General features: G+C 48.0%; 1 protein-coding gene across 3 annotated transcripts in view; it reads right to left on the bottom strand.

Moving 5' to 3' along the window:
• Window positions 1-27,989, bottom strand: part of LOC124594750 (axin) — a 285,091-nt gene that overhangs the window by 124,293 nt on the left and 132,809 nt on the right. For all 3 annotated transcript variants that reach the window (XM_047133132.1, XM_047133133.1, XM_047133134.1), the window contains one exon: window positions 201-372. In XM_047133132.1, coding sequence (XP_046989088.1) covers window positions 201-372 — 172 coding nt within the window. The remainder of the gene's footprint in view (window positions 1-200; window positions 373-27,989) is intronic.

Raw genomic sequence — 27,989 nt, 5'->3', positions numbered from 1 at the left:
TAACACTAATAATGCTATTTACTTGGTTGAGATTAGCAGGCAAGATGCAAGAAACTGAGATTCAATAAATTACACATTCCAAAGAAGCATATGCTTCCTAATTAACTTTATACATGTCAGTGAGAGAGAATAATATACTGTATAATCAACGATGTTATATATTACTCTAAAAAAGCAACATAGGTGTAACAAATGCTTACCAAGAATTGCCTGATCACTATCGTCATCAAGCTGAAGTTTATCTTGTAAGGTGTCAGCTATTGCCCTAGAGGTTGCAAATGAGGGTAACTTCTCTCTTAAAGGTTCACCACTTGCTCTTGCTAATGGAACATCCCCAGTGAACATGTCATCACATCTGACAGCAAAATCACCCTAGAGAAAGACATTTACACCATCAGTATCAAAGATACAACATTTCTTATTTAGCACATCAAAGACTTGCAGTGAATACTAAATTCTACACCTGTAGCAGCAATATCCCTAAACTCTGCTTAATACCTACCAGAGAAGATAAAGGTGTATAAATGAATTGTTTTTAAGGTTTCCAGCTGGAGGTAGTAAAGCCATCTAAGATAGATATTATCAGAATTATGAAGACAATAAAAAACAACAAAACTTCAGAAACAGATAACATTAATTAAATATGGAGGGAGGGCATGTATGGAGGCATTGTCCAAACTGACAGTATAGATGTGGAAGGAGGACAAAAAGCCAAACGAACAGAATGAGACGATCATTCACTTCTTGGCAGTGAAGCTTATTCACCTCGGTAGCTCGTTTGAGATTTGATGGGGAATATTTCTTGTCAATGAAACCTCAGTTTTTTTGTTGAGCATTAAAGGACAAGTCTGGGAAGGTGGAGGGCTTGTCCAAAATGTGGTCAGTATTGGTTTTGATCAAAAAAGCATCCTCTTCCCAGTCACGGGCACTATTTGCCTGTGACAAGCTGGGGGATGTTTCTGTTTCCATCATGCCCCATAAGATCTTAAATACGGTCCAGGGTATCATATTTCACAGGGACCTTCTTTTGCAGTCTGACGATGAGCGCGTGCCAATTTAGAGCGATGTGGTGTCCATTTCATCTGGCGCATCTACCAGGGTCCGAGGGATAATCAGGTTGCCACAGGTGCCTTCATCTTGGCCTTTGAGGGTGACATTACCTGAGAAGGTCAAGGCGATGGTCTACCACTGTGACGTAAAGCCATATGCCCATCCTCCGATGCGGTGCTTAAAGTTCTGGAAGTTCAGCCATATGTCTTCCTGTTGTATTACCAACGTCACCTGTCGGGATTGTGGACATCTTTCATATCCCAGTACTCCCTGTGCCCCGCCTCCCATCTGTGTTAAATGCGGAGAGCATCATTCATCTTGCTCGCCATACTGCAGGATTCTCAAGAAAGAAAAATAATGGAATACAAGACCCTGGACCGACTGACATATACTGAGGCTAAGAGAAAATATAAGAGGCTACAACATCCTGTGCATATGACGTCGACCTATGCCATCGCGTACAGTGGGCTCTCAGAGCCATCAGACTCCACCTGCCCCCTTGATGGTGGTATTTGGGGGGGGGGGGGGGGGAGATTCCCTCCCAGGTGCTCCTGCCAGGAAGGGGTCCCTTGGGTCACCCCCTTCGCAGGTTCCTACCAGTGGCAAAGCTAACACCCATCAGTGACTGGAGCAACCACAGATAGCTGGTCGAAGGGCTTCACGGTCATCCTCAGTCCCTGAGACTGAATCAGTGAAGCCCTCGCAACCATACAACCCTAAGGAGCAGCGAGAGAAACCTAAAAAGAAAAATGACCCCCAAGAACCAAGGCACTGCGGTGGCACCACACCACCACTACTACCTACAAGACCTGTGTCTGAGGATGGGTGGTGACTCTGGCGTCCGCAGAGGACCTAGATCTCACTGGGCCCTCAGACACAATGGATGTCAATCACACAGTTACCCATCGGGTGGCAGCAGGTGACCTTGAGGCGTAGACTGCCTCATTGAGTGTTTCATGCCTTCCCAGTCTCACGATCACTTAATCCTCCAGTGGAATTGCAGCGGTTTTTCCACCACCTGGCTGAGCTATGGAATCTGTTAAGCTTTACATCTGCTTTCTGCATTGGTCTCCAGGAAACCTAGGTTCTGGCAATGCGGACCCTGCCCTCCGCGGCTATAAGGGATATCAGAGGAACCATAGCGACTATAATAGTGTGTCAGGTGGAATTTGCATATATGTCCTGAACTCAGTAAGGTGTGAACCTGTGCCCTTTCAAAGCCCTCTTGAAGCTGTGGCTGTCAGGATAAGGATGGCACATGAAGTAACTGTGTGCAATGTATATCTTCCTCCAGATTGTGCAGTACCTCTGAACATATTGGCTGCACTGATTGATCAACTCTCTAAACCTTTACTACTCTTGGGAGATTGTAACGTGCATAACCCCTTGTGGGGTGGCGCCATGCTTACTGGCCGAGGAAGGGAGGTCAAAAATTTCCTGTCATAACTCGGCCTCTGCCTCCTAAACACACATTTCAGTGTGGCATGTGGCACATATTCGGCCATTGATCTCTCGGTTTGCAGTCCTGGCCTTCTCCCATCTATCCACTGGAGAGCACATGACGACCTGTATGGTGGTGACCACTTCCCTGTCTTCCGGTCACCCAGCGTCATGCCCATGGACGCCTACCCAGATGGGCTTTAAATAAGGCAGACTGGGAAGCCTTCACTTCTGCTCTCATCACTGAATCTCCCACACATGGTGCCATCGATGTTGTCGTTGAGCAGGTCACTACAACGATTATTTCTGCGGCAGAAAACGTGATCCCTCGTTCCTTAGGGTGCCCCTAGTGAAAGACAGATCCTTGGTGGTTGCCGGAAGTCGCTGAGGCAATTAAAGAGCATCAGCGTGCTCTACAGCAACACAAGTGGCACCCTTCCCTAGAGCACTTAATAGCCTTTAAGTGCCTCCGTGTCTGTGTTCACTAGCTTATAAAATGACGGAAACAGGAGTGTTGGGAGAGGTATGTGTCAACCATTGGGTGTCATACATCACCTTACCAAGTCTGGATGAAGATCAGACATCTTTTTGGGTACCAGACTCCAACAGGTGTCCCTGGCATTAACATCAATGGTGTGTTATCTGCTAGTGCAAACGTGATTGTCGAGCACTTTGCTGAGCTCTTTGCTCGAGCCTCTGCGTCGGAGAACTATCCCCCAGCCTTTTGCACCCTCGAACAGCGGATTCAATGGAAAGTCCTCTCGTTCACTACATGCTACAGTGAATCCTATAACGCCCCATTTACAGAGTGGGAGCTCCTCAGCGCCCCTGCTCATTGCCCTGACACAGCTCCTGAGCCGGATCAGATCCACAGTCAGATGATTAAACATCTCTCGTCTGACTACAAACGACATCTCCTCATCATCTTCAACCGGATGTAGTGCAATGACATCTTTCCAACGTAATGGCTGGAGAGCACCATCATTCTGGTGCTCAAATCCGGTCAAAACCCGCTTGATGTGGGTAGCTACAGGCCCATCAGCCTCACCAACTTTTTTTGTAAGCTGCTAGAATGTATGGTGTGCCGGTGGTTGGGTTTGGTCCTGGAGTCACGTGGCCCACTGGCTCCATGTCAGGGCAGCTTCCACAAGGGTCGCTCCACCACTAATAATCTTCTGTCCCTTGAGTCCACCATCTGATTAGCCTTTTCCAGACGACAACATCTGGTTGCTGTCTTTTTTGACTTACGTAAAGCATACGACACAACCTGATGACATCATGTCCTTATTACATTGTATGAGTGGGGTCTCCAGTACCCACTCCAGATTTTTATCCAAAACTTCCTGTCACTCTGTACTTTCTGTGTCCAAGTCAGTGCCTCCTATAGTTCTCCCCATGTTGAGGAGAATGGCGTTCCACAGGGCTCTGTATTGAGCGTATCTCTATTTTTAGTGGCCATTAATGGTGTAGCAGCAGCTGTAGGGCTGTCAGTCTCACGTTCTCTGTATGCGGATGACTTCTGCATTTCGAACTGCTGCTCCAGTACTGGTGTAGCTGAGCAGTGCCTACAGGGAGCCATCCACAAGGCGCAGTCATGGGCTCTAACCCACCGCTTCCAGTTTTCAGCCGAGAAGTCGTGTGTTGTGCATTTGTGGCAGTGTTGCACCATTCATCTAGAACCAGAACTTTACCTTAATGAAGATCCCTTCACTGAAGCGGAAACATATCGATTCTGAGGACTGGTTTTAGACATCCGATTGACTTGGCTACCTTTCCTTTGTCAGCTTAAGCGGAAGTGCTGGCAGCTCCTCGATGCCCTCCACTGCCTGAGCAACACCAACTGGGGTGCAGATTGCTCTTTGCTGCTGCAGCTCTCCAGAGCCCTTGTTCAATTCTGCCTTGTTTATGGGAGTTTGGTTTACAGTTCAGCAGCGCTCTCAGTGTTGCATTTACTCGACCCAGTGCACCAATGTGGCATTCGCCTAACGACACGTGCTTTTAGAATGAGTCCAGTGGCCAGTGTCCTGGTGGAGGCTGGAGTCCCTCCATTGAAGGTTAGGCGTGCACAACTGCTTGCCAGTTACGTTGCACATGTTCGTAGTTCTCCTGCGCATCCAAATTACTGTCTCCTTTTCCCAACCACAGTGGGTCATCTCCCGCATCAGTGGCCCAGGTTAGGGCTTAAGATTGCAGTTCGCGTCCGGTCCCTTCTGTCTGAACTGGAGTCCTTCCCGTTACCACCTCTGCTCGAGGTCCATTCACGTACACTTCCATGGTGTACACTTAGGCCGCAGATACTTCTGGACCTTTCACATGGCCCTAAGGACTCCATTAACCCTGCGGTTCTCCACTATAACTTCCTCTTGATTCTCATGTGCCGTGGCCGTGAAGTGGTTGACACTGACAGCTCGATGTACGATGGTCTCATAAACTTTGCATATGTTCATGGAGGAAATATTGAGCAGCACTCCTTGCCAGATGGCTGAAGTGTTTTCAGTGCAGAGCTGGTGGCCATATCTTGTGCTCTTGAGCACATCCGCTCATGCCCTGGCAAGCCATTTCTCCTGTGTACTGACTCCTTGCGCAGCCTATAAGCTATCGACCAGTGCTATCCTCACCATCTTTTGGTAGCATCCTTTCAGGGGTCCATCTATGCCCTGGAACGGTTCCCTCATTCAGTGGTGTTTGTGTGGACCCGAGGACACGTTGGAATCCTAGGCAATGAACTTGCCGACAGGCTGGCCTAACAGGCTACGCAGAAACCACATCTGGAGATGGACATCTCCAAAACTGATCTGAGTTCTGCTTACGGTGCAGTGTTATTTGGCTTTGGGAAATGGAATGGCATAACAGTGCGCAGAACAAACTGCATGTCATTTAGGAGACTACAAATGTGTTAAGTCTTCCATGTGGTCCTCTTGCAGGGAAACAGTTGTCCTCTTCCGGCTTCGCATTGGCCATACGTGGCTAACGTATGGTTACCTCCTCCATCGCAAGGACCCACCTCGGTGTAGCTGTAGGAGGTTACATACAGATAGTCATACTAAGTACTTTTGAACATGTTGTCTGAAAACTAGTTCGGCAGCCCAAATGCAGTGGAAATATCTTTTATCTTGTAGCTGCAAACAGGCCGGATGTTATCGACAGCGTCAGTAATGAAACCATTACAAAAGTCACTATATTATTCAAGAGGGTTAGGAGAGCGTTCATGCTAGAAAGAGCAGATAAGCAGTTGTTATTGTCTCACTTATTGAATTGACATCACTCAGTTCCAGTAAGATGGTGGTAGAGGAATAATGGGCAAAGTTTAAGCAGATTGTCAGTCATAGTCTGGAGAAGTATGCGCCCAGTAAGTGTAATAAGAATAGAAAAGACCAACCATGGCTTAATAAAGAAATTCAGATAATTCTGTGGAAGCAGAAGCTGTTGCATTCATGGTTCAAAAGAGAATGCGCAAATGACAACAGACAACAGTTAGTAGAGATTCTGGTAGATGTGAAAAGATGTAAGTGCGAAGCATACAACTACCACTGTCACATCTTAGCAAAAGATGTGGCAGATTACTCAAGAAAATTCTACTATGATGTGAAATCACTAAGTAGGTCTAAGGTTACCATCCAGTCATTCAGCCAGTCTTGCGTGGCAGTTGAAGATAGCAAAACGAAAGCTGAAGTTTTAAATTTCACGTTTAAGAAATCATTCTCTCACAGGAGAATCATACAAACATACTGTCATTGGACCATAAAACAGACATCCTTTATGGATGATGTAGTAATAGACATCCCTGGCATAGAGACACAACTGAAAGAGTTGAAAACAAATAGCAACAGATCCAGATGGAATCCCAGTTCGGTTTTACAAAGAATACTCTGCAGAATTGGTCCCAACTTAGACCTTGACCGCTTAGAGACTGCTGGTGTTTCACCGCCACCAAGAGATGACGTACTACGCTTCATGGCGTAACATCCACCCTGATGCCACCCCCTCCGACGGGGGACCTGCCTATGGGTGCCACCCTGCTGCAGCAAAGGCCACCTGGCAGGATAGCCATTGTCGGGAATCCCGACGCCCCAGGGTGACGGGCATCTACTCCTTGGGATACATGGGTAGTTAACGGCACAGGCATCAGCAGAGTGATCCCTGTGTGGAGGGGGCTACAACCAACAGGGTACATGGCGGCCCCACCACAATGGACAAGCTACCATGCTGGATATCAGGCATGAACAAGCTAAGAAGTCCATTATTGTAGACAGCGCAGAAAGCGATACTGCACAGAGGATGGAGGAAGACACACCCAGGTGGGTGACCTCACCCAACAGCTGGAGAATGAGCAGAAGTGCAGATCCACGTTGACGAGGGGTGCGAGAGGTCTCAGCGCATGATGGACACTATGCTCCATGTACGGCACCCTTCTCAACTGGCTCGCTCTTTGGGAAAATTTTGAAAAATTGAGGTCAAACCCTACAGGGGACCATCACATAAGGGCCAAAACATGTGAGACTCCTTTTAGCCACCTCTTATGACAGGCAGGAATACCTCAAGGCCTATTCTAACCCCTGGACCCTCAAGGGGTGAAGGGGGGGGGGGGGGGGGTGCTAATGTGCAAGTTGATCATACTGCAGGCGACTTTACATCCACAACCACAGCTAAAGCCATCCACCCCTACATCTGGAAACATCCAGACAGCTTTTCAGCAAGAGAGAATAGACGAGATGGTCACACTAAAATCAATAATTTTCTTTTAAATTTTTGATCTCTAGATGCCCCAAGTTAAAAAGAGCTTCATATGTTTCATACATTTATTAATTTTGTAGTTTTGGAACACTAATTCTATTAATTAAATTATTCAAAAATAAAAATAGTCCTTATTGCCCACACAGCGTACTAAACATTTATTTACCTTTAGATTTTCCCCTTAGTGCTTTACAAATAGCTTCACATGTTTCAGGAATTATTTTGGTTAATGTGCAACATGGTACGCAAGCACTACTAAAGTAGCTCTTTCGTGTATTAAGAAATCGTAATGTCACGGTGAGCCTGTCTTCTACACATACGACATTTCTGAAGTGAGTCTTCTGTTTTGTAATATGAGGAGCCACTTTACTAAGCAAACACTGAAATGCACTATCATCCATCCTTAAGTAATTTATATAACATTTGACGTCCTCTACTTGCAGCTTTCAAAATAAATTTTGCGGGATTATTTTGTTATCTTGACATAATAACCATGGCTTCACGTAAGTGTGTTTCCTTTTTTCTACCAGTTTTCTTCCAAATGCACACACAATGCAATTGTGGTACGAGCAACTGCAACGCATTGTACGAAATAGTTATCTGCCATCTTGAAATCTGATGAAAACGATGATCACTGCATAATATCCTTTTCTAGCACCACGTCAGAGATCTTTGTCAATGAAATTTGATGAATATTTCACCATATTCCTTTGTCGAAGAAATATGACAGTGTAATACTGGCCTAAAAGATTCCGTGCCTAATGTTTGAGCTCCCGATAACTAGCAACCCTCTACCCACGTGTGCTTGCTAGGTCCATGCTAAGGAACGTGCCACCCGTACACTCACAGGATGAATAGGTGAGGCCAAACAGGCAGCCTTCCATTGGCCCTCCACCTCTAGCGATGCTAATGGGTTACCACCTGCCACTCGCCCTGCAGCGAGAGCAGATCCACCGTGTCAGGTACACTGGGAGGTGCCTCGGCAACAGATCCCCTGCAAAACAAGCGACACCTGTGGTGCCTTCAATGCAAAGCACCACATTCTCTGCTAGCGCTACACCTCGAGGCTGCACCTGACTACGACTGACTTTAATCAAAAGCACATTCGGCTGTTTGCCAACTGCATCCAACCTCTCCTGTGTTTGCACACAACATGCACTCATCCTGTCCATGCTAGCAAGACTAATTGAAGAAGTGAACAATAAAAGTAATTATACTGCAGCCTTCATCATCTACACACAACAGGAAAATGGACATGTGCAGTCTGGATATAGCACGAGTAGCGAAAGTACTTGTAACCTCGAAGATGACTAATCAACATAAACTACGACACACAAGGATAATTGTACAATAAAAAAATAACCAAAATTACAGTGGTTACAGTAAAGTCATAAGTAAAATTTCTACAAGAAAGCATAATGGTATGACCACTTAATCGTAATTATCAACTATCACAAACATTGTCAGTTTTTTAATACAATTAATGATATTTACACATCACAATGTAACACCTGTTATTTCGGCATTGAATGACAATAAAGTAAATAATGTAACCTATGACAAAAATCTTTAAAATACGATTAAAGCAAAGGCGCCAATATTATTTTATATAAAATTTCTGAGTACAATATACAATGCTGTTTATATCATGTCCAAACAGATGGGGACTCAGGAACAAATGATATCTGAGTAAATTATCAATGTTGAGGTTCCCAATAAATTACTGAGAAGTTACATGAATATAGAGGAAAGAAAAAATTAACTTGGGTTAACAGTACTAGGTACACAGTGTTAAACTAAATGGCTTACTAGAGAGTACCTTAGGATGCAGAAAATCTATCAAAATGCTTCATGTCTATAGGCGAGGCTAAAATAATTTAGCACATGGCATTCAATATATAGTGAAACAGGAATTATATAGGATACATCTCCCACGCAGATCAGTACCCAACATCAAAATGTATCAGATCAATATGCAACAAACAGCAAATGAGCTTTAAACATTTATTAAAAAACAAGGGCGAATCAGGGTCATCTGGTTTAGGCAAGTGAACACTGTGTAGAGCGACACGAAGCATGTGACCAGTAAATGGGTAAATAAATTTAAAAAAAAAGTAAAGAAAAAAATATCTGTTTTGCTCAAGATGGGCCCCTCCACAGTCAAATTTATTTGTAACCAAACACAGACAGGAGAGCTTCTACGTAAAGATGAAAAAGAGAAGATTAGATGTTAGGATTGTCCCAAATGGATAGGGCAGGATGTTGCCAATACCAAGACACTGACTTTCTCAAATTATGCCATATGCAGGAATATCCTCCTAATTGTATTTCCTACCACTGCCAGACTGGTGTTTTGCTACATATCCCACCAATATAATAAAATATCCTAGTACATTCCTGTGCGCCATCTAGCTGTCCAACTTGTATCATTGGTTAAAACACAGTGGAAGAGAGAGAAACAAAGCTTGTGCTATAAATCCATGCTTCACTATCTATTGCAGTTATGCAACAGGTACTTCCTAAGCCATAAGAAGCAAAAATCACCTGTGAATGTAGCAATTACCAGCCTCATTACAATATCACTATACTACCTTCAATGTAGACTGCCCCACTATCACACAATGTTCAGTGTGGATATGACCATGAAACAACTACCTATCATCGAATTGAGGACAAGAGCGAACTGGAATACCCAGCTGAGGAATATGACTATCAGCATAATGTTGCTGACTCCAACAGCACTTTCACAGCCCATGGCTTGGGACAGGAAAATTTTGCGAAAATTGCAACATAAAAAATTTTTGTAGCAAAATAATATGAAATTGGTGACTTTTATGAAATTTTGTGAAATTGGGCAATTTTCCATATGAAAATGTAATAAATCTGAGGATGATGGTTTATTAATATTTTTATGTGATAGTTGTTGAATGCTGAAACTGGACTTTGACTGTTTTTTCCTTCAAGGCTGAGGTTCTTGCACTAAGGTAAAATGACATGTTATATCCTACATAGTGAACGATGATGCGACAAGAAATGAAGATACCATAATTCCAACAAACACCAATCCAGTGATAGTTTTCATCTCTGATGTCATGTTTCCTGCCACCTTTGCACAAAAGAAGAATAATATGCATTTTGTAGACATCTTTAATCTGATTTGTCAATTAAACTGGGTTCTTCCATCGTATGCAAGTATAAATATGAAAACTGCCAAATACCACACTTCAGGTTTGTAAACACGTAAATCAACATGCTGTGTCCTAGGTTTTCTTCCATCGGCCAATCACAATGCAGGATACATGACATCACCACAGACATCACAATTGTCACATAAAGACAAAAGTAAGAGTTTAAATCGTGTTGAAGTGTGTAGTTCGACTGGTCACTTCTTATGGGATCACATTTCAGTACGACTACCTGATCCCTCCAACCCTGTTCCACTCGCAAATAGTGCGAGGAAAGAATGATTGTCAGTAAGCCTCTGAATTGGCTCTAATTTCTCGAATTTTCTCCTCGGGGTCAAGTGTGAAATGTATGTAGGGGGAAGTAATATGTTGTCCGACTCCTCCTGAAAAGTCCTGCCCCGAAATATCAATAGTAAATCTCTCCGTGATGCACAACACCTCTCTTATAAAGTCTACCAGTGGAGTTTGCTTAGCATCTCCGTAACACACTCTCGCTGGCTAAACGATCCCGTGACGAAACATGTCGCTCTTCGTTGGATCTTCTCTATCTCCTCTATCAGTCCTACCTGATAGGGATCCCAGATAGATGAATAATACTCACGAATCGGGTAAACAAGTGCCTTACAAGCCACTTCTATCGTCGATCAGTTACATTTCCGTAAGATTCTTCCGATGAATCTGAGTCTGGTGCCTGCTTTTCCCACTATCTGTTTTATATGGTCATTCCACTTAAAGTCGCTCCTCCAGATAGTTATGCCTACATATTTTACGGTAGACGTTGTCTCCAGTTGTTTCTCATCAGTAGTGTAGCTGTACAGTAGTGAATTTCTTTTCCTATGTATGCGCAATATGTTACATTTATTTACGTTCTTGGTCAACTGCCAGAGTCTACACCATTCATCAATTCTCTGCATGTCGTTCTGCAAATTCTTACAATCTTCTGGCATTGCTCGGATTTTTTTCATTGAACGGCAATGCGGGGCGGTGTCAAATACCTTACTGAAATCAAGGAACACGGGATCAACCTCAGCGCCGTCGTCCACTACACTGGGGATCTCATAGATGAACAGAGTGAGCCGAGTTTCGCAGGATCTCTGTCTGTGGCATCCATGTTGATTTTTATAGAGGAGATGTTCATTTTGCAAGAATGTCATAATTCTTGAGCACAAAACATGTTCCATAATTCTACAACAGATTGATGTCAATGATATAGGTCTGTAATTGCGTAGATCTGTCTTACAGCCTTTCTTGAAAATGGTAATGACCTGTGCTTTTTTCCAGTCAGGTACCTTTCATTGCTCAAACGATCTACGATAAATTACTGCCAGAAGTGGAGCAAGTTCTTTTGCATAATCTTTATTGAATCTTATAGGTATCTCATTTGGTCCCGAGAAGCCTTTCCATTAATAAGCGATTGTAGCTGCGTTTCAGTTCCGCGATCGGTTATCTCAATAGTGTGCGAACATCAAAATGGAGGGACAGTGTTACGATCTTCCACAAAGAAAAAACTTTGGAAGACCGAATTCAGTATTTTGGCCTTCTCTCTGTTATCTTCAGTTTTGGTGTGGTGTGGTTGCTGACAGAATGAATAGATGTTTTTTAACAACTTACTGATTTTACATACGATCAAAATCTCTTAGGATTTTTACTGGGGTCAATTGACAACATCTTACTTTCAAAATCATTGAACGCTTCTCTCACTGCTCTCCTTACGCTCATTTTTGCTTCGTTCAGCTTTTGTTTGTCAGCTAGGTTTTTACTTCTCTTGAATCTTAGACGAAGTGCTCTTTGTCTACGTAGCACTTTTCTAACACACCTGTTAAACCATGGTGGATCTTTCCCATTCTTTAAAACCTTACTCAGAACATACTTGTCTAGTGCATATTGAACAATGCCTTTGAAATTTTTCCATTTCTTCTCCACATCTTCGTCCTCATAGCTGAATATTTGATGCTGACTTCTGAGATATTCTAAAATTTGTATCCTTCACCCTTGCTGAGCAAATATATCTTCCTACCTTTCTTAACATTCCTTGTAGGGCACGTCGTCATAGATGCTGTCACAGCCTTACGATCACCAATAACTTCAGATCTATTTGTTGCCATGAGGTCTAAGACGTTACCCTCATGAGTTGGTTCTCTATCTGCTCAAAGTAATTTTTGGAGAAGACATCCAGAACAATGCCACACGATTGAGTGTAGCGGCAGCTGCCAAGCTGAGAGTATGCTTCTGCAAAGAAGTGAACTGTACGTGTGTATTTCACTGTGTAGACCAGTGGTTAGAAAATTAATCATAGTTTTTGTTGTTGCAGAAGCCTTATGAATATCCTTGTGTAGGGCGGCTTCCTAGTGTACATTTGCGTCACCAGAAACTCTGCCATGCCAATAAGTTTTAATTTTGTGCTAGTAGGCAGCAGGCAGTTTAGATCAGTGCACTCTAGTCTGAATATTTAGCTCGTGCAGTAACTTTTCGGCAAACAGGATTTCTAAAAACAGGTATCTGTGAATACATCAACTTCAGTAGAGAAAATTATTTCTGTTTAATAGCTTGCGGTCTCAGAGCACGGTGAGAAATCTGCACAGCAACTTTTAGTGTACTTTATTCTCCTTTGGTATATTTTCAAACTCAGTAGTGCCATTTTAGACCTTATATATATTTTACACACAGTACGATACAGCTAGGGGCTGTGCTTGTTGTGAGCAGACACAAGGAGTATTGGCTGCTGTCCGTAAGCAGCTGGAAGCTGCATTGGCTACTGTCGACAAGCTTCTAGCTAATGCTCAAAGTTGTGGTGACGTCGTGGCGCCAGTGATGAGACCTGTGACATCTTTGGTGCCACTGGAATCCCCCGGTGACCCGGACGTCGCTGCGGCTTCTGATACGCAACATCTGACCAGTCTATCCTCACTCCAGAGTGGGTGGCAGACAGTGGTGGGTTCGCATGTCACTGGGCGGAAGGCGAAAGAGGGAGCGGGCTGTGCGGCTGGCTCCTAACGTCTTAGCAATAGGTACGATGTGTTACCCAGTGTTGATGATAACTCTGAGCCAGAAAGGGATGACTCTCCTGTTGGGCCAGCGGTCAATTTTCCTGCCCAGTCCGGACAAGTACAAAGTGTGGGTACGCTAGTCACTGGGAGCTCCAATGTTACGTTGGTGATAGAGCCCCTCAGGGAGATAGCAGACAAGGCAGAAAAGAATTCCAGAGTGCATTCGGTATGCCTGATGAGAGGTCTCATCTGTGATGTGGAAGAGGCCCTGCCAGCAGCTATGGAGCGCACTGCCAGGCACTTTATTGTGAATAGCAGAGTAATCGTGTAGATATAGATGTGGGTGCAACTGGCTGCATGCAGTGGCACATGTCAGCACGAATGACGCCTGCCACTTGGGTTCCGAGGCCATCCTTGGTTCCTTTTGGCAGCTGGCTGATTTGGTGAAGGCAACTAGCAATGCATGCGGGGCACAAGCTAAGCTGTCTATTTGTAGCATTGTACCCAGGGTTGATTGCAGTACTCATCTTCTTTCAACATAACCTAGACCTCACATTTTTTTTTAAAAAAAAAAAAGGAGACTGTTGCTGCAAACTGCATTCAAATCAAATAAATGCTGAAATAAGCATTATAGGTGATTTGTTTTATGCCACAAACACATTTTTATGTTGTCATATAACTCATACTGTGATTCACTGATAGAAGCAAACAGAGCAGGTGGCACACTGATTTGTGTGTTTGTGAAGTTGTGATATTTGGTGGCTTTCGTATTTGTACTATTGTACTTTCTACACAGTTTAACTGATGCATCGCATTAATGAACTCTCCACATTGCAAAGCTTTTGGTATGATTTGTTGCACAAAAATATCAGGAACTGTGACTTTGTTGAGTAAAACTGTTATCTCTGTTAGAATGCTGTACAGTAATTGCAGCATGTCGTTCTTGTTGTTGTGGTCTGCAGTCCGAAGACTGGTTTGATGGACCTCTCCCATTCTACTCTATCCTGTGCAAGCCTCTTCATCTCCGAGTAACAACTGGAAATTAAATCCTTCTGAATCTGCTCACTGTATTCATTTGTTGGTCTGCCTCTATGATTTTTATCCTCCCCTCCCTCTCACTCCCTCCAATACTAAATTAGTGATCCCTTGATGTTTCAGACTGTGTCCTATCAACCAATCCCTTCTTCTAGTCAGGCTGTGCCAAAATGTATTTTCTGCCAATTCTGTTCAATACCTCCTCATTAGTTACATGATCTATTTATCTAATCTTCAGTGTTCTTCTGTAGCACTAAATTTTAAAAGCTTCTAGTCTCTTCTTATCTAAACTGTTTATTGTCCACATCTCACTTCCATACATGTCTACACTCCACACAAATAATTTCAGATAGGCTTCCTAACACTTAAATCTATATTCAATGTTCAGAAATTTCTCTTCTATGAAGCACCTTCTTTGACATTACCAGTCTACATTTTAAACACACTCTACTTCAGCCATCATCAGTTATTTTAGTACACAAATATCAAAGTTCATATACTACTTCAAGTATCTTATTTCCTAATCTAATACCCTCACTATCACCTGATTTAGTTCAACACATTCCATTATCATTGTCTGCTTCCGTTGGAGTTCATTTTATATACACCTTCTAAGACATTTTCCAATCTGTTCAACTGCTCTTCCAAGTCCCTTGCTACCTCTGACAGAATTAAAATGTCATCAGCAAACCCCAAAGCTTTTATTTCTTCTCCCTACACTTTAATTCCTATTCCAAATCTTTCTTTGGTTTCCTTTACTGCTTGCTCAGTATACAGATTGAATAACACTGGGGGTATGCTACAACCCTGTCTCAGTCTTTTTTCAATCACTGTTTCCATTTCATGTCTCTTGACACTCACTCATAACTGCCACCTGGTTCCTGTACAAGCTTTTCACTCCCTGTGTTTTACCCCTGCTACCATCAGAATTTCAAAGAGAGTATTCCAGCTAACACTGTCAAAAGCTTTCTCCAAGTCTACAAATACTATAAAGTAGGTTTGCCTTTCCTAAACCAGCACTCTAAGGTAAGTTGTAGGGTCAATATTGCCTTGTGTGCACCTACAATTCCCTGAAATCCAAGTTGATCCGGTTTCTAACAGTTAATCCATTCATCTGTAAAGAATTTGAGTTAGCACACTCCTGGAAATGGAAAAAAGAACACATTGACACCGGTGTGTCAGACCCACCATACTTGCTCCGGACACTGCGAGAGGGCTGTACAAGCAATGATCACACGCACGGCACAGCGGACACACCAGGAACCGCGGTGTTGGCCGTCGAATGGCGCTAGCTGCGCAACATTTGTGCACCGCCGCCGTCAGTGTCAGCCAGTTTGCCGTGGCATACGGAGCTCCATCGCAGTCTTTAACACTGGTAGCATGCCGCGACAGCGTGGACGTGAACCGTATGTGCAGTTGACGGACTTTGAGCGAGGGCGTATAGTGGGCATGCGGGAGGCCGGGTGGACGTACCGCCGAATTGCTCAACACGTGGGGCGTGAGGTCTCTACAGTACATCGATGTTGTCGCCAGTGGTCGGCGGAAGGTGCACGTGCCCGTCGACCTGGGACCGGACCGCAGCGACGCACGGATGCACGCCAAGACCATAGGATCCTACGCAGTGCCGTAGGGGACCGCACCGCCACTTCCCAGCAAATTAGGGACACTGTTGCTCCTGGGGTATCGGCGAGGACCATTCGCAACCGTCTCCATGAAGCTGGGCTACGGTCCCGCACACCGTTAGGCCGTCTTCCGCTCACGCCCCAACATCGTGCAGCCCGCCTCCAGTGGTGTCGCGACAGGCGTGAATGGAGGGACGAATGGAGACGTGTCGTCTTCAGCGATGAGAGTCGCTTCTGCCTTGGTGCCAATGATGGTCGTATGCGTGTTTGGCGCCGTGCAGGTGAGCGCCACAATCAGGACTGCATACGACCGAGGCACACAGGGCCAACACCCGGCATCATGGTGTGGGGAGCGATCTCCTACACTGGCCGTACACCACTGGTGATCGTCAAGGGGACACTGAATAGTGCACGGTACATCCAAACCGTCATCGAACCCATCGTTCTACCATTCCTAGACCGGCAAGGGAACTTGCTGTTCCAACAGGACAATGCACGTCCGCATGTATCCCGTGCCACCCAACGTGCTCTAGAAGGTGTAAGTCAACTACCCTGGCCAGCAAGATCTCCGGATCTGTCCCCCATTGAGCATGTTTGGGACTGGATGAAGCGTCGTCTCACGCGGTCTGCACGTCCAGCACGAACGCTGGTCCAACTGAGGCGCCAGATGGAAATGGCATGGCAAGCCGTTCCACAGGACTACATCCAGCATCTCTACGATCGTCTCCATGGGAGAATAGCAGCCTGCATTGCTGCGAAAGGTGGATATACACTGTACTAGTGCCGACATTGTGCATGCTCTGTTGCCTGTGTCTATGTGCCTGTGGTTCTGTCAGTGTGATCATGTGATGTATCTGACCCCAGGAATGTGTCAATAAAGTTTCCCCTTCCTGGGACAATGAATTCACGGTGTTCTTATTTCAATTTCCAGGAGTGTATTTTGCAACCATGACTTATTACACTTACAGTTCACTAATATTCACACCAGTCAGCACCTGCTTTCTTTGGAATTTTAATTACTACAGCTTTGTCAACATGCCTAGTACATTTCACCTTGGTTTACATGACTGACAAATACTTAAAAAACCTTCACACACTTTCACAGGGATGAGGCTAAACACAGACAGTTGGGGTACATAAATTCCACCCTGCAGGAGAAAAGGGTGATGACAGGACGCACGGGCATCTGGCTACCCTCTAACATTAACAATGCCAAATCCAATAATCACCATGCCAACTCCTTGTAGATATGGGGTGAAGAAAAAAGCAGCAGCTATGTTATTGTGGGAAACAAATTTTTGGTGATGAAACCAGCAAGCTTCTGAAAAACATGATGAGACGGACACAAATCCACACAAATCTGGGTTTCAGCAGACCTCGGTACTCACTTCAACCATGGAATGATACGATAAACTCTTTTAATACTGACGTGTCAAAGATGGAGTTAAGTGTAGCTGAAATGGTAGGTTTCAGTCATGCAGATAATCTAAACAGAAACAAATGCCTTTCATATTTAGTGGAAAAGCAACTTTCCAAACCAGTAGAAAATGTGGACATTGTCAAATGTCCCATGTTGTAATTCCTTACCTCACCATTTGTATAGGCATATTCCTCCTTCACTCCAGGTGTCTTTAATGCACCCCCCCCCCCCCCCGCTCCCCCCCCTCTCTACAGTTGATTGACTGTTGGTTGCCTTCGAAGTGGGCATTACATCTTCTCCAGTAGATCTGTATTACAGTTAATAAGAGGTTAAGGAAACAACTGAGACATGACACACCTGTACAAAAGAAGACTAGCAAAATTCTGTTGGCTGCCTTGTGATGAACAGGTACATGGTCCACAGTAGGGGCACCTTTCAGAGGTCTTGCAAATATAATTATCAGTAAATAAACAGTTCAGAACAGTTTATGAAGCACTTATCAGGAACAATTTTGGCCCAAGATGGCCATTGACGAGGTAGGGTCAGCCTGTGACAGGACTGGAATAGGCAGTGTGAGGCGAGTGGATTGGGCAGGTCTTGTACCAATGACTTCCATAGGAGTATGTTCCCTGTAGCAAGGGGCAGGGATTTTTTTATAGAGATTGACCAGGACGTTGTGGAGGCTCAATGTGTGACAGAACACCACTTCAGGAGGAGTGGGAAGGCTCTTGGGTAGTATGTCCCTCATTTTAGGGCACAATGATTGATAACCAAAGCTTTGATGAAGGATGCTGTTCAGTAGTTCCAGTACAGAGTGGTATTGGAAGGTGAAGGGGGGGGGGGGCACACCTTTGTAGCTTGTTCTTGGGGGTTGTGGGAGGATTGGGGGTCTGTGGGGATATGGTGCAAGAAATCCATTTGTGGACTAGGTCTGGGGGACAGTGTCTGTCTGTGAATGTCTTTGGAAAACCTTCAGCACACTGGGCAAAGGAATTTTTGGCATGGAAGGGATGGTAGTTGTCAAAATGCAAGTACTATTGGTGGCTGGTGGGTTTAATGTGCATAGAGACATACTTGATTTTAATGGCTCTTCACAATCTGGACCACCTGGATCCTCCACTCCACCACTAGCTTTTCTGAACTGTGGAGATGGGAGTCATCCTTACAACACACACTGTGTTCCTGAAATTACCCTGGCCTTGGCCTACAATAACCTAGTGCCCTCACAACCTCCACTTGACCATTCCTGCCCCCTCTGTTCTATAACCTCCTCCCATCCTCATTGCGCACGCTTTCTGCCAATAATGCCCCCATCCACCTTTTACTCTCTTGCTCCTCTTCCCCCCCTCCCCCCTCATGAGGCTGCCCTGGTAACCTCGTCATGCCTCCTTCTACACAAGTCCCTGCACACTCCACCAGGCAGCACTCTTCTCTTCCACTGTACGTATTCTGCTATCCCTCCCCCTTCCCTACTCCACTGTCAGCTGCTGCTATTGTTCAACACAACAGTTGCACTCTGACTAAAGTGACTGAAAACAGAAGGCGCGTGTGTGTGTGTGTGTGTGTGTGTAAGTGGGGGAAGGGGGGGTGGAGGGGGGGGGGGGGACCTGCTTGTGCGAATGTTTGTGTTTTTTCCTTTCTTGTCTAAAGAAGACATTGGCTGAGAACTTAGTGTGTAGAACTCTTTTCGTTGTGCCTGTCTACTACTCAATGTGTAAAACAATTTGTTATGATATGGATCATGACAATACGTTATAAAATCAACAACCTGTGTCTTTTATGAACAGGCAATAACCATGCCAATAGTTGTCCTTAAGCATGTAATCCTGAGGCTTGTAATACCAAACAATGGAAAATCCAAGTTGGAATGTAACAATTATGAGAAGGAAAGTTGCTCCTTGCCATATAGCGGAGATGCTGAGTCGCAGATAGGCACAACAAAAAGACTCTCACAGTTAAGGCTTTCAGCCATTAAGGCCTTCGTCAACATTAAAACACACATGCACACGCACACGCGCGCACAACTCACGCACATGACTGTAATTTTGTGTGTGTGTGTGTGTGTGTGTGTGTGTGTGTGTAATGTTGACGAAGGCCTTAATGGTCAAAAGCTTTAAATGTGAGAGTCTTTTTGTTGTCCCTATCTGTGACTCATCATCTCCGCTATATGGTGAGTAGCAACTTTTCTTCTCATAATTGAGGCTTGTAATAGTTTATCAGACCAGAATGTTGCCAGAAATTAAACAACATTATAAAATAACAAACTACTACTATCATCAAGTAAATGAGAATAACAAATTATGATAAAACATTAATATACTTATTTCACACTTAGTGATATCATAAAACTCTTCCCTCAAGATAATATAGATAATAATTATAGAAGCAGGAGTAACAAATAAGAAATTATAATGATTTACTTCACTTTGCACCATGTACTCTCACAAAAATATTATCTACATATGATGCCAGACAAAGTCATCACTTGTCAGTTAACTGATCTGCTTTCAAATCCTAATCTAGAAGGCTGGTTTGTATGGCAAATATTTCCAATACCAAACATATAGCGGTACACCTTAGTCAGAACTATGAAATTCCAAAAATATTTTCCAAATTTTTTTCATGTGAAGCCTTGTACGAATTATTAAGTTCGGGATTAAGGATCATTCATTAGCTTCGGGCAGGATGGCAACAACCTGAATCATCATTTTTTATGTCACCAGTCAAATACCACCAGCAATACAACAAAATGTCAACAGGGTGTGAGAGAATTATTTATACCCTACGTCCTGGAGAAAACTGGTACAACAACAAGGTGCTTTCATCTTATTTGGAGAGGCTAGGAAGAGAGAGCGAGCATGCCAATGCAAGAGCCAACCATGCTTGCGGGGCCTATTTTTTGTCGAGTAAACTCATGTGTTTTTTGGCTGTCGGAATTTCAGTAGGCAATTGAACCTAATGATTACAACAGCACTGAGGGTGAACTTACAACCAAGGTAAATGTGCCAGTTAGAAGAATTTGTTAATTGTGTACCTGCCACCGTGTGCCGTATCTACAATTCCGATATTTCTAATCACGCTCCCACCAAAACACTATCGTTAAGAAGACGAGGTTATGAAGTTCACACTGGTTTCACAGCACTCAATTTATTATACTTTAAATGCAAGCAAGATTATTCTATGAGCCTAATTGTACTTGTCTGCAATTGCCTTCATTGACTTAACACCTTTTGAATTGAGTTATCCATTGCTGGTAGGTTCTTTACAGTTGGCTTTAATTTAAGAGTCAATCCCTGCCTTTCATCCAATTAACCTGTTCTACAAACTAATAACCTTTATACCTGATCATGCACAATGCATACACTCACACCCCTCTGATGCCAAACTGAATGGCGGGCCATAACCTTGTTTTACAACAGAGCTTACCCATCAGTTACACTAACTCACTGGAGCAAATATGTGTAAAGGTGGATTTGATCTTTTAGGACAGGATAGATATCTGTACACTTACACACTCAGTAACTTAATTACGTTCTAGAATATTTCAAAGGGAAATCTATAATACTATTGGGAGAGATCAAAAACTTACGGGCTTTTGAGAAAAGGAATATTTATTCTAACGATAGAAAACTGAAACATACATTAATTAATTCTCTGCATAACCTTCCTGCTCTTCAATGCACCTTCTCCAACATCTCAATAGCTTTTTTTAATCCGTTGGAGAAAAGATTTTCAATTGCATTTGTAATCAATTTTGCACTGCATCAATGAATTCTGCATCGGTTGCAAACCTTCTTCCCCTCAGCACTCTCTTCAATGGTCCAGAGATATGGAAATTGCTTGGAGCCATGTCTGGACTGCATGAAGAGTGTTCCAGCAATTTGAGTCCCAACTCCTTCATTGTTTTGGCCATTCATTTGGCGGAATGTTGCTGAGCATTATCTTGCTGCAAGATGACAGTTTTCCACAACACTTGGATCTGATAGCAAGTTTCAGTTTAGTTCACAACACATCACAATAGTTTTATGTTCACAGATTTGCCTCTTGGGGTGAAATGAACTGCTACAACATCTGCCATGTCCCAGAATAGTGCTAGCATAATCTTAATGAACTGCTACAACACCTGCCATGTCCCAGAATAGTGTTAGCATAATCTTATCAGCTGACAGTTGATGTTTAATTTTCTTAACTTCTGGTGATAATAGGTGTTTCCAACCATGCTCTCAACATACTTTTCGGTTCGTGATGATGCACCCATGTTTCATCTACAGTAATGACTTGCTGTAAAAATACATCTCCATCATGGTGATAATAGGCCAAATGTTTATGAGAGATGTCCATCCTTTGCGCCTTATGCTGTGCTGACAGTTCTTTTCTTCCCTACCTAGCATACACTTTCCAAAAATTTAGCGTGTCATGCAAGATGGAATATGCTGACTTATTTGTAAAATATTGGCAATTTCGTCCACTGTGATTCAACTGTTTCTCATAACCATACCCTCAACGACTTGCAAATTGTTCTCAATTGTTGATAACGACTGCCTACGCGATCTTCCCTGTTTGAAGCACTCTATCCATTCGTATATCTTGCTCTGCGATAAACAGCTGTATCTATACTGCGCTTGCTTTTCTGCAAGTTTAATGCCTTTCGCAAACAAAAAGCAAATCCCCTGCCATCATTTCTCCTTGTAGTAGACTGACTATGGAGCTGCCATGTTTCATGGTCTACTACAATAAAACAACTAACGTGACAATAGGAGTGGCACATTGTATGGAACTGTTGCAGATGACAATACTCCAGCCCTGGATAGTAGCATTTTTATCGAACCCTACAGCGAAAAACTGGAAATGTGTCGTTTACATTTTGACTTCCCCCTTTCATATTAAGACAAGATGCTGTTTAACGTTGTTACTCAACAAATTGAAAAGTTCTCGACTGATTTACTTCAAACTTTTACACGATATTCTCATAATTGCTCGGAAAGACATAGACCAGATTTTTTAAAACAACAACGTACAGGTTTACTGTTAAAACCAAGCACAAGAAAGGAAACGCTGTGCTGTGAGAATGTGTGGTTTAGTTTTCTGTCTCACAGTCTGTTTGAACTAATGCGTGGATTAGTTTTCTTTCTCACAATAAAGTGGGAGAAAGAGGAGGAGGACAGAGACATGGGGGGGAGATAATGGATAAAGACAGAGGGAGGGGACAGGTGGAGGAGGAGGAGGACAAAGAGAGGAATAGGAATAAGAGGGGGACAAAGAGAGGGAGAGAAAGAGGAGGAAGACAAAGAGAGAAAGAGGAGGAAGACAAAGAGAGAAAGAGGAGGAAGACAAAGAGAGAAAGAGGAGGAAGACAAAGAGAGAAAGAGGAGGAAGACAAAGAGAGAAAGAGGAGGAGGAGGAGGAGGACCCAGAGGAGGAGGAGGAGGAGGAGCCAGAGGAGGGGGGGGGAGAAGGAGGAGGAGGAGGAGGAGGAGGAGGAGCCAGAGGAGGGGGGGGAGGAGGAGGAGAAGGAGGAGGAGGAGGAGCCAGAGGAGGGGGGGGGGAGAAGGAGGAGGAGGAGGAGGAGGAGGAGGAGCCAGAGGAGGGGGGGGGAGGAGGAGGAGAAGGAGGAGGAGGAGGAGCCAGAGGAGGGGGGGAGGAGGAGGAGGAGCCAGAGGAGGGGGGGAGGAGGAGGAGGAGCCAGAGGAGGGGGGGGGGAGGAGGAGGAGGAGGAGGAGGAGGAGGAGCCAGAGGAGGGGGGGAGGAGGAGGAGGAGCCAGAGGAGGGGGGGGAGGAGGAGGAGGAGGAGCCAGAGGAGGGGGGGAGGAGGAGGAGGAGGAGGAGCCAGAGGAGGGGGGAGGAGGAGGAGGAGGAGCCAGAGGAGGGGGGAGGAGGAGGAGGAGCCAGAGGAGGGGGGGAGGAGGAGGAGGAGGAGGAGGAGGAGGAGGAGCCAGAGGAGGGGGGGAGGAGGAGGAGGAGGAGGAGGAGGAGCCAGAGGAGGGGGGGAGGAGGAGGAGGAGGAGGAGGAGCCAGAGGAGGGGGGGAGGAGGAGGAGGAGGAGGAGGAGCCAGAGGAGGGGGGGGAGGAGGAGGAGCCAGAGGAGGGGGGGAGGAGGAGGAGGAGGAGGAGCCAGAGGAGGGGGGAGGAGGAGGAGGAGGAGGAGCCAGAGGAGGAGGAGGAGGAGGAGCCAGAGGAGGGGGGAGGAGGAGGAGGAGGAGGAGCCAGAGGAGGAGGAGGAGGAGGAGCCAGAGGAGGGGGGGGAGGAGGAGGAGGAGCCAGAGGAGGGGGGGGGGAGGAGGAGGAGGAGCCAGAGGAGGGGGGGGAGGAGGAGGAGGAGGAGGAGGAGCCAGAGGAGGGGGGAGGAGGAGGAGGAGGAGGAGGAGCCAGAGGGGGGGGAGGAGGAGCCAGAGGGGGGGAGGAAAAGGAGCCAGAGGGGGGAGGAGGAGGAGCCAGAGGGGGGAGGAGGAGGAGCCAGAGGGGGGAGGAGGAGGAGCCAGAGGGGGGGAGGAGGAGGAGCCAGAGGGGGGAGGAGGAGGAGCCAGGGGGCGGGAGGAGCCAGGGGGCGGGAGGAGCCAGGGGGCGGGAGGAGCCAGGGGGCGGGAGGAGCCAGGGGGGGGGAGGAGCCAGAGGGGGGGAGGAGCCAGAGGGGGGGGAGGAGCCAGAGGGGGGGAAGGAGCCAGAGGGGGGGAAGGAGCCAGAGGGGGGGAGGAGCCAGAGGGGGGGAGGAGCCAGAGGGGGGGAGGAGCCAGAGGGGGGGAGGAGCCAGAGGGGGGGAGGAGCCAGAGGGCGGGAGGAGCCAGAGGGCGGGAGGAGCCAGGGGGGGAGGAGCAGCCAGAAGGGGGGAGGAGCAGCCAGAAGGGGGGAGGAGCAGCCAGAAGGGGGGAGGAGCAGCCAGAAGGGGGGAGGAGCAGCCAGAAGGGGGGAGGAGCAGCCAGAAGGGGGGAGGAGCAGCCAGAAGGGGGGAGGAGCAGCCAGAAGGGGGGAGGAGCAGCCAGAAGGGGGGAGGAGCAGCCAGAAGGGGGGAGGAGCAGCCAGAAGGGGGGGGGAGGAGCAGCCAGAAGGGGGGGGGGAGGAGCAGCCAGAAGGGGGGGGAGGAGCAGCCAGAAGGGGGGGGAGAGGAGCTGCCAGAAGGGGGGGGGAGGAGCAGCCAGAAGGGGGGGGGAGGAGCAGCCAGAAGGGGGGGGGGAGGAGCAGCCAGAAGGGGGGGGGAGGAGCAGCAGCCAGAAGGGGGGGCGGAGGAGCAGCAGCCAGATGGGGGGGCGGAGGAGCAGCCAGAAGGGGGGGGGAGGAGCAGCAGCCATAAGGGGGGGGAGGAGCAGCAGCCAGAAGGGGGCGGAGGAGCAGCAGCCAGAAGGGGGGGAGGAGCAGCAGCCAGAAGGGGGGGAGGAGCAGCAGCCAGAAGGGGGGGAGGAGCAGCAGCCAGAAGGGGGGGAGGAGCAGCAGCCAGAAGGGGGGGGGGAGGAGCAGCAGCCAGAAGGGGGGGGAGGAGCAGCAGCCAGAAGAGGGGGGAGGAGCAGCAGCCAGAAGGGGGGGGGGGGAGGAGCAGCAGCCAGAAGGGGGGGGGAGGAGCAGCAGCCAGAAGGGGGGGGGAGGAGAAGCAGCCAGAAGGGGGGGGAGGAGCAGCAGCCAGAAGGGGGGGAGGAGCAGCAGCCAGAAGGGGGGGAGGAGCAGCAGCCAGAAGGGGGGGGAGGAGCAGCAGCCAGAAGGGGGGGGAGGAGCAGCAGCCAGAAGGGGGGAGGAGCAGCAGCCAGAAGGGGGGGGAGGAGCAGCAGCCAGAAGGGGGGGGAGGAGCAGCAGCCAGAAGGGGGGGGAGGAGCAGCAGCCAGAAGGGGGGGGAGGAGCAGCAGCCAGAAGGGGGGGGAGGAGCAGCAGCCAGAAGGGGGGGGAGGAGCAGCAGCCAGAAGGGGGGAGGAGCAGCAGCCAGAAGGGGGGAGGAGCAGCAGCCAGAAGGGGGGAGGAGCAGCAGCCAGAAGGGGGGAGGAGCAGCAGCCAGAAGGGGGGAGGAGCAGCAGCCAGAAGGGGGGAGGAGCAGCAGCCAGAAGGGGGGAGGAGCAGCAGCCAGAAGGGGGGAGGAGCAGCAGCCAGAAGGGGGGAGGAGCAGCAGCCAGAAGGGGGGAGGAGCAGCAGCCAGAAGGGGGGAGGAGCAGCAGCCAGAAGGGGGGAGGAGCAGCAGCCAGAAGGGGGGAGGAGCAGCAGCCAGAGGGGGGGAGGAGCAGCAGCCAGAAGGGGGGAGGAGCAGCAGCCAGAGGGGGGGAGGAGCAGCAGCCAGAGGGGGGGAGGAGCAGCAGCCAGAGGGGGGGAGGAGCAGCAGCCAGAGGGGGGGAGGAGCAGAAGCCAGAGGGGGGGAGGAGCAGCAGCCAGAGGGGGGGAGGAGCAGCCAGAGGGGGGAGGAGCAGCCAGAGGGGGGGAGGAGCAGCCAGAGGGGGGGAGGAGCAGCCAGAGGGGGGGAGGAGCAGCCAGAGGGGGGGAGGAGCAGCCAGAGGGGGGGAGGAGCAGCCAGAGGGGGAGGAGGAGGAGGAGGAGGAGCCAGAGGGGGAGGAGGAGGAGGAGCCAGAGGGGGAGGAGGAGGAGGAGCCAGAGGGGGAGGAGGAGGAGGAGCCAGAGGGGGAGGAGGAGGAGCCAGAGGGGGAGGAGCTAGAGGGAGAGGAGCCAGAGGGGGAGGAGCTAGAGGGAGAGGAGCCATAGGGGGAGGAGGAAGGCAGAGAAAGGAGGGAAGGGGAGATGGACCAAGAGGGGGAGGAGGAGACAGAGAAACAGGGGTGGGAGGAGGAGGAGGCAGGGAAAGAGGGGCGGGAGGAGGAGGCAGAGAAAGAGGAGGAGGAGGCAGAGAAAGAGGGGCAGGAGGGGCGAGTAGGCGGGGAAAGGGAGGGGCGAGGAGGCGGGGAAAGGGAGGGGCGAGGAGGCGGGGAAAGGGAGGGGCGAGGAGGCGGGGAAAGGGAGGGGCGAGGAGGCGGGGAAAGGGTGCGGGGAAAGTGGGGGCGGAGGAGGCGGAGAGAGAGAGAGGGCGGAGGAGGCGGAGAGAGAGAGGGGGCGGAGGGGGCGGAGAGAGAGAGGGGGCGGAGAGAGAGAGGGGGCGGAGAGAGAGAGGGGGCGGATCGAGAGAGGGGGCGGAGAGAGAGAGAGGGCGGAGAGAGAGAGAGGGCGGAGAGAGAGAGGGCGGAGAGAGAGAGAGGGCGGAGAGAGAGAGGGCGGAGTAGGCGGAGAGAGAGAGGGCGGAGTAGGCGGAGAAAGAGAGGGCGGAGGAGGCGGAGAAAGAGAGGGCGGAGGAGGCGGAGAAAGAGAGGGCGGAGGAGGCGGAGAAAGAGAGGGCGGAGGAGGCGGAGAAAGAGAGGGCGGAGGAGGCGGAGAAAGAGAGGGCGGAGGAGGCGGAGAAAGAGAGGGCGGAGGAGGCGGAGAAAGAGAGGGCGGAGGAGGCGGAGAAAGAGAGGGCGGAGGAGGCGGAGAAAGAGAGGGCGGAGGAGGCGGAGAAAGAGAGGGCGGAGGAGGCGGAGAAAGAGAGGGCGGAGGAGGCGGAGAAAGAGAGGGCGGAGGAGGCGGAGAAAGAGAGGGCGGAGGAGGCGGAGAAAGAGAGGGCGGAGGAGGCGGAGAAAGAGAGGGCGGAGGAGGCGGAGAAAGAGAGGGCGGAGGAGGCGGAGAAAGAGAGGGCGGAGGAGGCGGAGAAAGAGAGGGCGGAGGAGGCGGAGAAAGAGAGGGCGGAGGAGGCGGAGAAAGAGAGGGCGGAGGAGGCGGAGAAAGAGAGGGCGGAGGAGGCGGAGAAAGAGAGGGCGGAGGAGGCGGAGAAAGAGGGGGGAAGGGAGAGACACAACGTAAATCCAATTTTGATACAAGGCTATTACAAATGATTGAAGCGATTTCATAAATTCACTGTAGCTGCGTTCATTGACATATGGTCACTACACACTACAGATAGGTAGAAAAACTCAAAGTTTTGTTCGGCTGAAGCCGCACTTGAGGTTTCTGCCGCCAGAGCACAGTGAGAAAACGGCGACAGGAGCCGAGAAAGCGTATGTCGTGCTTGAAATGCACTCACATCAGTCAGTCATAACAGTGCAACGACACTTCAGGATGAAGTTCGACAAAGATCCACCAACTGCTAACTCCATTCGGCGATGGTATGCGCAGTTTAAAGCTTCTGGATGCCTCTGTAAGGGGAAATCAATGGGTTGGCCTGCAGTGAGCGAAGAAACGGTTGAACGCGTGCGGGCAAGTTTCACACGTAGCCCGCGGAAGTCGACGAATAAAGCAAGCAGGGAGCTAAACGTACCACAGCCGACGGTTTGGAAAATCTTACGGAAAAGGCTAAGGCAGAAGCCTTACCGTTTACAGTTGCTACAAGCCCTGACACCCGATGACAAAGTCAAACGCTTTGAATTTTCGGCACGGTTGCAACAGCTCATGGAAGAGGATGCGTTCAGTGCGAAACTTTTTTTCAGTGATGGTGAAGTGAACAGACACAATGTATGAATCTGGGCGGTAGAGAATCCTCACGCATTTGTGCAGCAAATTCGCAATTCACCAAAAGTTAACGTGTTTT

This window comes from Schistocerca americana, chromosome 2 (assembly GCF_021461395.2).
Source record: "Schistocerca americana isolate TAMUIC-IGC-003095 chromosome 2, iqSchAmer2.1, whole genome shotgun sequence".
NCBI lineage: Eukaryota > Metazoa > Arthropoda > Insecta > Orthoptera > Acrididae > Schistocerca > Schistocerca americana.
This window is presented reverse-complemented; position numbering and strand designations above follow the sequence as displayed.